We start from the raw sequence: 14,800 nt of genomic DNA, 5'->3' as shown, positions 1-14,800 counted from the left end.
ACATGCCCTTAGTGGGAACCGAACCCAGGACTCTCTGGTCCGTGGGCCGACTCTCTAACTGCTGAGCCAAACCGGCCAGGGCGAGTCTGTATTTCTTAAGGTTTTCAGGCGTTTGCCTTGGCAAAGGGTCACTGTATTCTATACAGGCATGCATGCAGGATACATCACTTATTCATTCACCAAATATATGTACACCACTAAGTGCCAGGCCAGGGGCTAGCATAGAAAAAAGGTGTACTCCTTCCTTCATGGAGCTTACATGTATATGTGTGCAACAGACATTCATGTGGATATATACATGGACATAGACATGTATGTCCATGCCACTGGGATGCACAGGTCTGTAGCAGAAGTAATTAGTATAAGCCATTGTGGTTGGTTGTTCCAGAAGAGGCAAGTGCTTTTGTGTTCTTTCTGCAGATCCTCAGCACTCTTGTTAAAGGGACATGCAGACCTGTGACCTGCAAGATTCGCATCCTACCATCGGTAAGGATGGTGTGTTACATTTGAAGGTCCATTTACTTTGAGGATGTTTATTTGGGGTGTCAGTAATTTTGAGGAGCTGAATTAGGTTTGGAGGAGTGCGTAGAGCTGAACCTGCTTTAGGAGCTGGTAGCTGCTCCTGTGGCTTCAGTAACCACCCTGTGTGGTCCTATTCCTCAGCTGGAAGATACCCTGAGCCTTGTGAAGCGGATAGAGAGGACTGGCATTGCTGCCATCGCAGTTCATGGGAGGTGAGTGGTTGCCTTTTTAGTGACTGACTTGCAAGGAGGTCCTCAGCCATCTTAATGATCCTTCATCAGACCCCAGGTGACAACTAAGTTCTCTTCTACATATGCAGCCTACCTCTGCCTAGCTCTTTGACATTGTGGGGGTGATCAAACCCTGTATGGACTTGCATTTTATTTCATTCATTGAGCATCTACTGATGTTGGGCACTGCAGTGCACTTTAGAGGCAGACCAAGGAGGAAGGAGAAACGCCCCTACCCTCAGGATGTGTAAATGGTAGAGATGGAATGATTTGCTCAAAATTACATCATGCAGCCAGCAAGTGGTGGAATTAGAACTCTGACTCTGAATCTCATATTCTTTTCACTGCTGATGAGCAATAGCTTCTGTCTCATATGACCTCAGGTAGATTGCTGTTCTTTTTTTGTCTTAATCCTCACCCGAGGATATTTTTCTGTTTATCTTCAGATAGAGTGGGAGGGTAGGGGGAGAGAGAGAGAGAAATACTGATGTGAGAGAGACACATCGACTGCTTGCCTCCTTCACAACCCTGACCAGTCCTGGGGACAAACCGCAACCGAGGTACTTGCCCTGGACCGGAATTGACCCCACAACTCTAGCCACTGAGCCAAACCGACAGATTGCTATTCTTTTATTTATTTATTTTAATTTATTAAAAAAATTTTTTTTCCTTTATTGATTTTAGAGAGAGAGGAAGGGAGAGGGAAAGAGAGATAGAAACATTGATGAGAGAGAACATCAATTGGCTGCCTCTTGCATGCCCCCCACTGGGGATTGGGCCCATAATCCAGGCATGTGTCTTGACCGGGATCGAACCGGCAACCTCTTGGTGCATGGGTCGATGCTCAACCACTGAGCCACACCAGCCAGATGAGATTGCTGTTCTTTTAAAGTCACTGCCTCTTTTGTCTGCATGTTGGATTGCCAGCTGACACAATGACTGCCTTAAACAGTCCTTGTATCTGTAGCTGATGTGCACTCTACTGAGAACTCAGGTATTGCTGAAGGCTACTCTGGGTTTCCCAGTCAAACTTGCTTCCTGTGTTTAGGCTGTACAGAGCCCCAGGTCTGTAGACTTTGGCCAGAGTGACCTCTCTTCTCTGAGTGATGTTCCTTTTGGGTTCAGGGGTCTTGTAGGACCAGCCCATTTTTGCTGGTTATGCCTCTTATAGCATTTGCAGAAAAGGGAACCCAGAACTCCAACATATAAAACAGAAAAGCAGAGCTATATTGATGGAAGCCAGTAGGGGGAGGTAAAATGCTACACCCATTATATACCCTGAGGTAACAGGCTGTGGGCTCAGACTGCCTGGTTTCAAATTCCAGTTCTGCTGCTTCTTAGCTGTGTATCCTTGGACAGATCATTTAACCTCTCTCAGCACCACTTCGTTTGGAAATTTAGATAATTTCTGCTTTATAAGGTTTCTTTCTACCAGTAGTTGGAAACATGAGGAAGACAGATTTTAGTGAGTTTAAGGAGGGATTCTGGCCATCAAAGCTGTTGAGGATGGCTAGAACTGGCTGCTGGGGTATGGGGAGGTAAATGTGGAGGCTGAGTTGACTGGGTCTTCTGAGGCCCTGTGGCCCCTGATCCTTTTGTTAATGAGCATAGCAGAGAGGACACACCCAGAAAAGACCTGGGTAAAGGCAGGTCAACCACCTCTCTTGCTTGTTCCTGAGAACAGCTCAGGTCATGGCTCACCTCAGCATCACTAAGACTCAGTCTCATTCACAAGAACTTCTTGCAGTTGACCTTGGAAGGAAGGGACCTTGTGGTGCTGCATCCCTGAGGCTCACTGTGATAGCCATGGCCTGTGGCCTACCCTGGCTGCTGGGTCTACTCTGTGCCAGGTGCCTCTCCCCAGGATCAGCTGCCGAACTTGGCCTCAGCATAGGCAGCTGTGTGGGAGTGGCCAGTCTGAGTGGCAGCAGCTGTTCCTAGTCCCTTGGGGAGGGCAGAACCAGGGCAGTAGGGGTAGCATCCTTATGGCACTGTCTCTCACCTCTGCGAGAGACGAGGGAAAGCCAGAAAAAGGTGATGTGACCTTGGGGGTCAGGCCACCCACATGAGACCCCTGCAACCATGCCTCTCCTGTAGGCCTCCAAGAGCTGAACTTGCCTTCTCAGCATAGACTTGTGCTGCTCTTGACCCTCATAGCAGAGGTAATGGAGAACCATCGATTGCAGCCTAGAGCCCTGTCCTTGATGGCCACATGACCTTCCTGAGGTTCGGTAGGGAGGACAGTAGTGTTTGGCTAACATAACCCTGTGTGAACTGTGACATGACCTTTAGAACTCAGCCCTCAGGCCCATCTTTTTTGTTTATCTTCAAGGAAGCGGGAGGAGCGACCTCAACACCCTGTCAACTGTGAAACCATCAAAGCCATTGCTGAAACTCTCTCTATTCCTGTCATAGCCAAGTAAGCCTCCCTTCCTCATCATTTACTTTTTTATGCCCTACCTCACTCATAAGGGGTTTAAGCTGGCATATAAAAATGGAATGAGCCTGGCCGGTGTGGCTTAGTGGTTGAGTGTCGACCCATACACTAAGAGGTCACTGGTTCGATTCCTGGTCAGGGCACATGCCCAGGTTGTGGGCCAAATCCACAGTGGGGGGCATGCAAGGAGGTGGCCAATCGATGTTTTCTCTCATCAATGTTTCTATCTCTCTCTCCCTCTCCCTTCCTCTCTCTCTAAAAAATCAATGAAGAAAAAAAAATTTTTTTTAAATGGAATGAAATAGCATTAAAAGTTGACCTTAAGGGAAAAGAAGAAAAGGGGTGGGATGAAAAATGAAGTTGGTAATGAGGCAGACAAGTGCCTATCATGTTTCTTGGCCTCTGGTGAGTGGCTGATGTAAGTGCAATAGGCAGGGGCCCAGGGCATTCTGATGGATGGGTTGTAGGTAGGAGTGTTCAGGAGACAGGGAGAACAAGAAGGTGGCTGTGAAGCGGGCCCAGGGGAAGGTGATGTCACATCAGAGTTAGGTGTACAGGGTATTGAGTGAGGAGGATCAAGCCAGAACACACAAAATCATACAGGGTGGGCAAAAGGAGGTTTACAGTTGTGAGTAAACAAAACAGTTTATTCTTACATTATTTATTAATTATTATATTATTTTTCATATGAATAACTGTAAATCTACTTTTGACCATTCCTGTATGGCTTAAGGTTTATAAGGCCAGTCACAGTCCACAGTCCCAACAAGCATTCTGGGCAGCTATGGGACCTAGAACCCAGACTGGCAGGTGTGAGGTACCAGTGACCAGCCCAAAGGCTTCGTAGTCACACAGTGTCCAGTTGCTCCTGGGGAGCTGGCCTGTGTAGGCCAGTGGGGAGTCCATATCAGCCCTGCACTTTGGTATGGCACAGAACCTGATAGCAGGATGAGAACAAGAAAGTTCCAAAGCCATGAAGCCCTGACAAAAGGCATCCCTGACTGCTGGGAGTGAGAGGGAGAGGAGAGCTAAGGGTGGGGTTGGTAGCCAGGCCCAGACTCCCCCAGGCCAAGGAGTATGTATGTATGTATGTATGTATGTATGTATGTATTTATTTAGTGGTACATGCCCCGAGCGGGAACCGAACCCGGGACTCTCTGGTCTGCAGGCCTATGCTCAATCGCTGAGCCAAACTGGCCAGGGCCCAGGCCAAGGCATTTTAGAGGTGGTCTGGAGAGTTAGGGCTACTCAAAACACTGGACCCTCTTGCTGTTGCTCCCATCTGAGGTGTCCCCCACCTGCTGCCACACACACACACACACACACACACACGTGCACGCACACACAATGCTGTCTCTGGACTGAAGGTGCTTGCCTGGCTTCTAATGGAACAGATGAAGATAGAGCAGTTTATAAGGGAGTCCTTGGGGCTGCATGGTGGCAGGAAGGGAAATTGCAACCAAACTGGGCCTCCTTTCCTCACACAACCACCACTGTGTCTGCTCCCGCTCTAGGGTCTTGACCCAGCCCTTAGTGGCCATATAGGTGCCCCAGACTGGGGACGTTTCCTATCATCTCAATATCCACTTACAGACCTATGTCTTCAGATGTGGGCTGGCTTTAGCCGCGGCTTAGGATGAAGTGGAAGGAAGATAAAAAGTGCCAGGCATGGTTTGGCTGCTTTCCTGAATTGTCTCACTTGGTGCTTCTGACCCCACAGTGGGGTGTGTGTGTGAGAATCTCCAGGCTCTACAAGTGCTCACAGCTGAAGGACTTAGCCAAAGCCACACAGTTAGTGGGAGACCGACTTAGGAGTTGTGTTTTTCTGAAAATGCTGGGACAAGGATGGGGACACCCCCTCATTCCTGTTGCCTTTCAGTGGAGGATCTCACGACCACATCCTAGATTATTTGGACATCGAGGACTTTCGACAAGCTACAGCAGCCTCTTCAGTGATGGTGGCACGAGCTGCCATGTGGAACCCATCCATCTTCTGCAAGGAGGGTCTGCGGCCCCTGGAGGAGGTCATGCAGAAGTACATCCGATACGTACGTCTCTGCATTTTTTTAAAACAAACATTTCTCCCTATCTGCCACATTCCTGCAGAAAGCGCTTTGGGTGAGCCCCCAGCTGGCAGCTGGCAGCTACCAGCAGCCCTTGTTGTTTCTCTCCTTTTCTTTTCAGTTCTGGTCATGCAGCATTGGGTCTCCCAGGGTGGTGGGGAGGCCTACTGCTAATCACCTCCTTCTAAAGCTTCCAAAGTGAGTCCGGCTGGTATGACTTACTGGTTGAACATCGATCCATGCACTAAGAGGTTGCTGGTTGGATTCCTGGTCAGGACACATGCCAGGTTGTGGGCCCAATCCCCAGTGGGGGCATACAGGAGGTGGCCAATTGATGTTCTCGCTCATTGATGTTTCTATCTCTCTCTCCCTCTCATTTCCTCTCTCTCTAAAATCAATAAAAGGAAAAAATAAATAAATAAAGCTTCCAAGGTGAGGGGTCATAGCAAGGACCTCTGGGGTCCCAAACACATGATTGCTTTCTCTTTTTCAACCCCACACATGTATTTGTGCATGCACAATGACAGTGGGGTCTGTGTCATTGAAGACACCCATGCCAATGGGTTGGTGCCAGAGCAGCCACAACCAGGAGGAGTCATTGTAGTTATTATTGAGGACAGATTATCTCCATAGAGACTTCTCACCTTGTCTTAGTCAGAATCACTCAAAACTCTTCGCTTGCTAATTCCCAGAATGCTTTTATCCCTAACTTAGGGAATAGCCAAATGTTAACCCTCTCCTTAGGGAATAGCTTTTCCTTTTTTTTTTTTTTTTTTATCCTCACCCGAGGACATTTTTCCATTTTTTGTACAGATAGAGTGGGAGGGAGAGAGAGGAAGAGAGAGAGAGAGAGAAACATCGATGTGAAAGGGACACATCGAGTGGCGGCCACCCGCACGACCAACCAGGGCCGGGGACAAACTGCAACCGAGGTACATGCCCTTAGCGGGAATCGAACCCGGGTTTCTCCGGACCGCAGGCCAACGCTCTAACCGCTGAGCCAAACTGGCCAGGGCAAATAGCTTTTTCTTATCACTGGGAGCTTGATGGTAGTGCCAGGGGCATTTCCCTGTAAAGGAATTTTTTTTTGACAAGTTCAGCTGCCCTGTCCCTTTGGCACAGCTCTGGAACTCTTGTGACTCGTGATTTGATGTGCATGTCTACCAGTGGAGAGAGTGAATGGTTCTCAAATTCATTTCTTTTTTTAAAAAAAAAATTTTTCTTTATTGATTTTGGGGGGGGGGGCAGAGAGGGAGAGAGAGATAAAAACATCGATGAGAGAGAACATCAATTGGCCGCCTCCTGCATGCCCCGGGATTAGGCCCACAAGCTGGACATGTGCCCTGACTGGGAACTGAACTGGTGACCTCTTGGTGCATGCGTTGACTCTCAACTACTGAGCCACACTGGCCTGGCGGTTCTCAAATTCTTTAGTGAGTTGAGCCTGAGCCCTCACTCTGACTAGACATCCACTCATTTCTTCAATCCTGGGGCTTACATCCACCTGGAAAGATCAGGAGCTTCTCAGATCTTCAGACTTCCTATGTCCTCTTCAGGCTATGGCCATGCCTGAGCAGTTGTGGCTGCCATGGCTTTGGGGTGTCCCTAGAGCTGAGGAAGCTGGGGATGATAGGAGGCCCTGAGGCCCGTGTCCAGAGCTGGGCAGCCTCTGTCCTAGAGCCTCCCTTGCTTTTCTTTTTTAAAAAAATTTTTTTTAATCTTTATTGTTGAATGTATTACAGATGTTCCTCATTTTGCCCCCATTGACCCTCTCCTCTCTACTCCCGCCCCCCTCCTGCCTTTTCCCACACTATTGTCTGTGTCCACTGGTTATGCACATATACACATAAGTTCTTTGGTGTATTTCTTCCCACCCCCCAACTCCCCTTCCCTTTGAGGTTTGTCAGTCTAGCAACCAATTTGTACTTCTTAATCCCTTCACCTTTTTTCACCCATTCCCCCAGTCCCCCTCCCATCTGGCAACCAACAAAATGTTCTCTATATCTATGAGAATGTTTCTGTTCTGCTTGTTCATTGTTTGTAGATTCCATTGTCTGTAGCTATGTATTCATTGCCATTGTGTTTGTTCATATTTTTTCTTTTTCTTCAAGAAGGCCCTTCAACATTTCATATAATAATGGTTTGGTGGTGATGAACTACTTTAGCTTTTTCTTGTCTGGGAAAGTCTTTATATGGCCATCGATTCTAAATGACAGCTTTGCAGGATAGAGTAATCTTGGTTGTAGGTTCTGGCTTTTCATCACTGTGAATATTTCTTGCCACTCCCTTCTGGCCTGCAAAGTTTCTTTCTTTTTTTTTTTTTTTTTTGTGGTACGTGGCCCTAGCAGGAACCAAACCTGGGACTCTGGTCCGCAGGCCGACACTCAACCACTGAGCCAAACTGGCCAGGGCTGGCCTGCAAAGTTTCTTTTGAGAAATCGGCTGACAGCCTTATGGGAACTCCCTTGTAGGTAACTAACTGCTTTTCTCTTGCTGCTTTTAAGATTCTCTCTTTGTCTTGAACCTTCTTCATTTTGATGATGATGTGTCTTGGTGTAGGCCTCTTAGGGTTCATCTTGTTTGGGACTCTCTGTGCTTCCCGGACTTGTATGTCTGTTTCCTTCACCAAGTTAGGGAAGTTTTCTGCCATTATTGTTTCAAATAGGTTTTCGATTTCTTGTCCTCTCTCTTCTCCTTCTGGCACCCCCAAGATGCAAATGTTGCCACGCTTGAAGTTGTCCCAGAGGCTCCTTGCACTATCCTCATTTTTTTGGATTGTTTTTTCTTTTTGCCGTTCTGATTGGGTGTTTTTTGCTTCCTTATGTTCCAAATCGATGGTTTGCTTCTTGGCTTTACCTACTCTACTATTGAATCTGTGTAAATTACTCTTTATTTCAGTTAGTGCCTCATTCATTTCTGCCTGTGCATCCTTCATTTCTGACTGGTCCTTTTTTATGCTCTTGAGGCCATCACTAAGTTCGCTGAGGTTCTCACTAAGTTCATTGAGCATCCTTATAAGCAGCATTTTGAACTCAGCATCTGTTAGGTTGCTTATCTCCATTTTGCTTAGTTTTTTTCCTGGAGTTTTGTTCTGTTCTTTCATTTGGTACCTGTTTCTTTGTCTACTCATTTTGGCTGCCTCCCTGTGTTTGTTTCTATGTATTATTTAAGGAGAGGTATGGGGCTAGGTGAAACCAGATGCTGCGTGTTTGAAAGAATTTAGGGCCCTTGCGGGTTTGCCTCAGCGGTTAGAGCGTCGGCCTGAGAGACCTGGGTTCAGTTCCCGCTAAGGGCGTACCTTCGTTGCAGTTTGTCCCTGGCCCTGGTTGGTCATGCAGGTGGCAGCCACTCGATGTGTCCCTTTTACATCGATGTTTCTCTCTCTCTCTCTCTTCCTCTCTCTCCCTCCCACTCTATGTGAAGAAAGAATGTCCTTGGGTGAGGATTAAAAAAAAAAGAATTTAGAAAAACCTGAAGGAGGATCCAAGACAGGCCAATCCTAAGGTAAAGCAACTGGCAACAGCTTGGGTGGGCCTGAAGGTTGGGAGTGGCGGAGCCTCAGGGAATCACCAGGGCGGGGCTACCAGTATGAGCCAGGTTGCTGGAGTCCCAGATATGGCGGCTGTCTGCTTCCCCAGGGAAGGGTTCACCAAAGGAACAAAGGCCTCTGACAGCACGTTTGTCCCAGAGAAAGCCTCTTCTCCAGCCCTCGCTCCAGTGCCAAACAGCTCAGTTCTTCCCTGTATGTTTCTGGTGCCTCTCAAGCTGCCTCCCCTCCAAGCTTAGAGGGAGTGAGTCCAATAAGTTCATGCGCGGGCCCTTTAAGAGGAGCTGCCTAGGGCCCTGGCCGGTTTGGCTCAGCGGTTGGAGAGTGGGCCTGCAGACCAGAGAGTCCCAGGTTTGGTTCCCGCTAGGGGCATGTACCAAAAAAATAAAATAAATAAAATAAAAGAGGAGCTGCCTAGAGCTCCAGCAACCGCAGCCTCCCTGAGCCTCAGTTCCCGCTGGTTTTTCCAGCCAGAAGTTATGGGGACTTCTTTTCCTGGCACTGGAACTCTGAGCTGAGTGCCTGGTGTGGGATGGGGTTCCCTCAGCCCTCAGGGAGGACCTTCCCAGCCAAGGTATCCTCCTAATTTTTATCCGCCACATGGGGGTGTGGTGCCAGCCCGTCGCGCTTCCTCCCCTCCTACCAGTCTCCATGCGGCTTCTTCTTTAATTTCATAGTTGTAGGACTTTTATTCAGCTTGATTTCAGGTGGTTCTGAAACATGGTTGTTCTGTAGTTTAGTTGTAACTTTGATGTGGTTGTGGGAGGACATGATAGCGTGTTTACATACACCGCCATCTTGTCCCGAGCCTTCGTTGCTTGATGCTGCAGCTGTCATCCCCCTGGTTCTGGGTGTCTTGTTGGGCAGATTGGTGACCACCAGTCTCTCTAGTAGCCTGGGTCAACCAGAGGCAAAGGGGGCTTGTTTCAGCCCAGGTCAGCTGTCTAGCTCTTTTGGCCAGCTGGTAAGTCTGTAGCAGAGAAGACATGTTCAATTGCGCTGAGCTTGCTCACTGGGTGAAAGGTGCTGTTATCATTCCTGCTTAGCTTGACCCATGGCAGGTCTTCAAGAGTGTTTGTTGTCCTGCCCGGCTGGAGTGGCTCATTTGATTGAGTGTCATCTTGTGCACTGAAAGTTTGCCAGTTCGATTCCTGGTCAGGGCACATACCTGGGTTGTGGGTTTGATCCCTAGTTGGGGCACATATGGAAGGCAACCGATCGATGTTTGTCTCTCGCATCAATGGTTCTCTTTCTCCCTCCCTTCCTCCCTAAGCATGTTCTTGGGTGAGGTTAAAAGAAAAAAAAATGTTTGTTGTCCTGGAGAAAGGGAATGGCTTTCAAGCATAGGCAGGGCTGTTTCTGGTCCAGTCAGGTGTTTTCTGTCCCCAGTAAGCTGAATCAAGGCCACTGGAGCTTATCTACATATCCCTTCTTTGTCCTGAGTGTGCCATGGCACTGAAGACTTAGGCCTTGTGGTATCAGAAAAGTGTAGAGGCCAAGGAGTTAGAGGGGGTTCTGGAGGGTTGGGGCACTCCAACATGCACACTCTCCGGCGTTCCCCAGTCAGGCGGGCTTCTACTGGGTACCCTGGGCAGTCAGTTGTCTTGTCTTCCAGAGCCTGCACTTACCAGTTTATGAGGTTGTGGTAACAGCTGCACCTCACGCTTGTATAGCTCAGTGAAGTGACGAGTAACACATGTGAACATATTTAGTAGGTAGTACTGTACTTTACCCATGTAGGGGAAATTGGAAACAGGCAATTTAAGATTTGGGAAGGGAAGGTACCTACTGTAGTTATAAGGAATAGAAGAATCTCACCCTGTCCTGGAGCTCTTCCTGCCACACCAGGATTTGTCTCGTTCTCCCTCTATGCCTTAGAAGATGCTTGGCAGCAGATCCTCTATGGTTAACTATGGTGGCTGAAGCAGGAGGGGCTCCTGCATATCTGGACTTCAGACAGGTGGTCCAGTAGGGTATGCTCTTGATTGAGCTCTATACCACCAATTAGAGGATTAGATGGCCAGGACGGAGATGGCTCTTCTAATGGAGTCCCACTACCTTGGCTGCAAGCACACCTCGGTGCCCCCTGGGATCCCCTTTCCATGCATCAGAGCAAACCTCAGGCCTCAGAGCCTGCCTGGGCAGCAGATGGATTCATGTCGGTTCTTCTTCCAGGCTGTGCAGTATGAAAATCACTACACCAACACCAAGTACTGCTTGTGCCAGATGCTACGAGAACAGTTGGAGTCGCCCCAGGGAAAATTGCTCCATGCTGCCCAGTCTTCCAGGGAAATTTGGTGAGACGGGTAATGGGCTGTCAATCTGTCCTTGCAGACATTGCCCAGGCTTGACCCTGAGTCTTAAGCTGACTCTACCAGAGGACCAGGGACACAGCTTCTGGAGGTGGATGTGCAGTAGCAGGGTGTGCCCTAGGGGTAATTGGAGACAGGCAATTTAAGATTTGGGAAGGGAATGTACCTACTGTAGTTATAAGGAATAGAAGAATCTCCTCATTCTGGGCTTGTGGTGTTGGTTTGGTCCCTGTACCACCTAACTTCATCAGCTTGACCCAGGTGTCTTGTGAGCTCAAGAGTATAATTTTCATGAGTATAACTCTGTAGCTCTGGGTAGTACCTCAATTTACATGAGGCCTAACTACCTGTGGCTGGGGCAGGAAGTAGGGAACCACTCAATGGTCAGGCCTCCATCTCTTCCTCCCATAGGCCCACATGAGGATGAGGCTATGCATGCTGTGTAGGTCAGCTTACTCACTGCTGGCTGGGACACCTGCCTGTATGCTTTTTCTTGGGAGAGAGGCTAGACTCAGATGATGGTGACCTTTAGAACCTTTTCCACTCAGCCCTGCCTGCCCTCTGGTGTCCACCCTCATGGGCCCACATTCACTGTCTATCTGCCAGTCCAGACTGATCCCAGGGGTGGGTAGAAGGTACCTGGGGGTGTTTTGGTGTATACAGAGGGACATTTCTCAGTGGTGGGGCCCTGGGCTCCTGCAGTAGTACCCTGGATGCTGGCTCTACTAAGGGGCTTGCCCCACTCTACTTGTCTTTCCATAGTGAGGCCTTTGGCCTTGGTGCCTTCTATGAAGAGACCACACGAGAACTGGACTCCCGGCGGGCCGAGCTCTTAGCCAGGACTCCAGAGGAGGCAGGGGAGCCAGTTGAAGATACCTCTAGTGTTATTAAGATGGCTGTCAAATTTGACCGGTAGGTCTTCAGCTGGCCTCAGCTTGGGCCAGGGCCGGTGCCCTTGCTCTGACCAGGTTGGCAAGCTGGCTGCTGTATATGACTAGCAACAAGCTAACTACAGGTCTCTTTGGTTAGAACACTTGTTCTCAATTTTCAGCCACCCAAAGAAGGCACTTTGGAAAAGATAGTCCCTGAAAGCCCAGACAGCATTGTCAGGGTTGTGCATGTTGTCCCAAGGGTGATTGGACTCTACCTTTTCCCTGACCCACCCTTCCTACAACTCAGGTGAGAGGACTTGTCTCCTATTCCTGAAAGTCTGTGCTTTTCCCTAGCCCTTAGGAACTAGCTGCCTACAGGCAGTTCCCCAGTAGCAGTGGGACCCTAGCTCTTATCTGGCAATTCCTGCCCATACCCCCTGTCCCTCACCAGCCCTGTGGTGTCCTCTCTAGGCAGAAGTAGCCTCAGGGCAGTTATTGCCTCAGACTGTGACTCAACTTTGATTGGGTCCCTCATCCTTGTCCTCTGCAATCTGGTATCTAAGCCCTTCTCAGGTTCCCAGGCCCAGACCAGGAGCCAGTCTTGTCTATCAAGGGCTTGGGGGAAGGAGTATAGGGACAGCTGTTGGGCAGTCATATCCTTGGAGAGCTCCTGGTAAAAAGTTGGAACATGGTGCGGATTGACTCTGAAACCAGAGTCCACCATGTCTAAAGCAGCAGCAGATCATTTTGACATTCAACGGACATAATTAGAGTGTACTAAGCTATATCCCTGAGACCTTTGTATGGCCACTTGTGTTCCCCACTCCTACCCAATCCCTCCGGTCTTGTCTTGAGAGGCAAACTGGACCTTTCTCCCTGGCTGTCAAAGGCTGTTTTCCAGGCTGGAGTTCAGAGTGCTGCGAGTTCTACTTCCCACCTCAACTCCCTAAGCATGCTGAAGCCCATCTTCCCTTTAGGCAGAATGAAGGCCCCCAACTTGCTGGTGGAACAAAAATGGGAGGTCAGGGGAATAGGTATAGGAGTATTTTTTTCCAGGATGTTTTTATTGATTTTTTAGAGAGAGAGGAAGGGAGAGATCGAAACATGGATGTGAGAGAGAAACATCAATTGGCTGCCTCCTGCATGCCCCCTACTGGGGATTAAGCCCACAACCTGGGCATATGCTTTGACTGGGAATCAAATCTGCTACCTCTTGGTGTATGGGTTGATGCTCAACCACTGAGCCACACGGGCTGGGCAAGGTACAGGAATCTTAAAGGCAGCAGCTTGATGTCTCAGTTCCTGCAGCTCCTTCCAGGAATTGAGCAGGGCCACTGCTGAGAAATGGAGTGGTGATGGTGGATAGGCCCTGACTCCTTCCCCTCCTTTCCCTAGGAGAGCATACTTACCCCAGATCACCCCCAAGATGTGCCTGCTAGAATGGTGCCGAAGGGAGAATTTGGCACAACCCGTATATGAAACGGTGAGTTCCTGGCTCTGGCCTGCCCTTCATCTAACCCTACAGCATTCCCACAGCTGGTGCCATCACCCCCAGCACACCTACAACTTGTACCCTGGGCTCCAGACTGCTTTTCTGGAGACTGGCTTCGCCCTTTGTAGATACACAGTGGTTATTCGTGGTTGGACAAGTTGCTGATAGCTTCTTCCCTTTGACAGTGGGCCTGTTGTCTAATTCTGATTACTCTCATAAAACTGAACTAGAGACCTAAGGGACTGCTTGGCCCAGTCCCTACCATTGGTGTTGCTCAGGGAGGCGAGATGTCTCTGGAAAGGGCCAGGTGGCTTAGGAAGGATTCTAAAACCTGAAAATTAGACAGACACATTTTTGGACCAGGCCTCAGCTAATAGGGCATAGAACTGGGTCCCAGATATGGGGCCCTCAGTGAAAACGTTGAGACAGTATAGCTTCACTTCCTTTGGTCCCTATAGCCATGTTTTGTTTAGATGGCTCTCTCTCTTCTTGACTGGCCTTCTGAACTCCAAACTTGTTCCTTCTGGGCCTTGTGTCCTTCTCTGCCAGACTGACATTTCCAAAGTGAATCTGAGCTCTGTTTCCCTTGCTCAGGTCCTCATCAGCTCAGCATGAGACCTCCCCACATCTTTCTGCTTCAGGTCTCATCCACTCAGCTCTCTATCCTGCCACATCACCTGGTCTCTCTGCCAGATAGATCTTCTTTGCTCCAGTCCTTGTCCCCTTTTACCCTTTTGCCATCTGGTAAACTACTTACTTTGGGGAGCTATCCATCCAGATGTCAGTAGGAGGAGACTCCATAGTCATGCATAGTAAGGGCTGTGATGGCCCTTTGCTTAGGTGCATGACAAAACTCCTGACACACTGCGGTGTCATTGTGTATCCACCTTTCTTCCCTGGAAAGTGCACTAGACACTTCTGCTGGGGAGAAAAATGTGGAACAGGTAGCTTTCATTTAACTGAGGTGGTTAGGGCTTCCTTTTCTCTTCACTCGACATGACCCTGGCAGGTGGGTCTCCAGGGCTTATTCATCTTGTCCTCATGCAGCCATCTTTGTTTTCTTTCCTCTCTCTGTACCAGGTTCAGCGCCCCCTGGATCGCCTCTTCTGCTCTGTTGTCACTGTTGCTGAGCAAAAGTACCAGTCCACCTTGTGGTGAGTTTCCTCATCAGTGGGCATGAGGCTTGGGGTGGAGGGCCTGATTGTAGCATTGGCCTGGGAGGGTTGGGGGTGGTAGTGTACCTGCGTAGTGGCATCCCTGGGTGATGACCCCATGTTCAATTTTATCAGAATCTATGACAAGGATATTGAGAATTAGGCCCCCCC

The 14,800-nt window shown here is 49.0% G+C and overlaps 1 protein-coding gene across 4 annotated transcripts in view; it reads left to right on the top strand.

The window, feature by feature from the left end:
• The window catches only part of DUS2 (dihydrouridine synthase 2), a 41,436-nt gene that overhangs the window by 25,992 nt on the left and 644 nt on the right, over positions 1–14,800 (top strand). For all 4 annotated transcript variants that reach the window (XM_036273915.1, XM_036273918.1, XM_036273916.1 and 1 more), the window contains 8 exons: positions 421–486; positions 664–734; positions 3,085–3,171; positions 5,069–5,237; positions 10,975–11,096; positions 11,874–12,023; positions 13,379–13,466; positions 14,556–14,629. In XM_036273915.1, coding sequence (XP_036129808.1) covers positions 421–486; positions 664–734; positions 3,085–3,171; positions 5,069–5,237; positions 10,975–11,096; positions 11,874–12,023; positions 13,379–13,466; positions 14,556–14,629 — 827 coding nt within the window. The remainder of the gene's footprint in view (positions 1–420; positions 487–663; positions 735–3,084; positions 3,172–5,068; positions 5,238–10,974; positions 11,097–11,873; positions 12,024–13,378; positions 13,467–14,555; positions 14,630–14,800) is intronic.

The sequence above is a fragment of the Molossus molossus genome, unplaced genomic scaffold (genome assembly GCF_014108415.1).
Source record: "Molossus molossus isolate mMolMol1 unplaced genomic scaffold, mMolMol1.p scaffold_m16_p_21, whole genome shotgun sequence".
Classification (NCBI taxonomy): Eukaryota; Metazoa; Chordata; class Mammalia; order Chiroptera; family Molossidae; genus Molossus; species Molossus molossus.
Note: the sequence above shows the minus strand (reverse complement) of the source record. Positions and strands in the feature narration are given on the sequence as shown.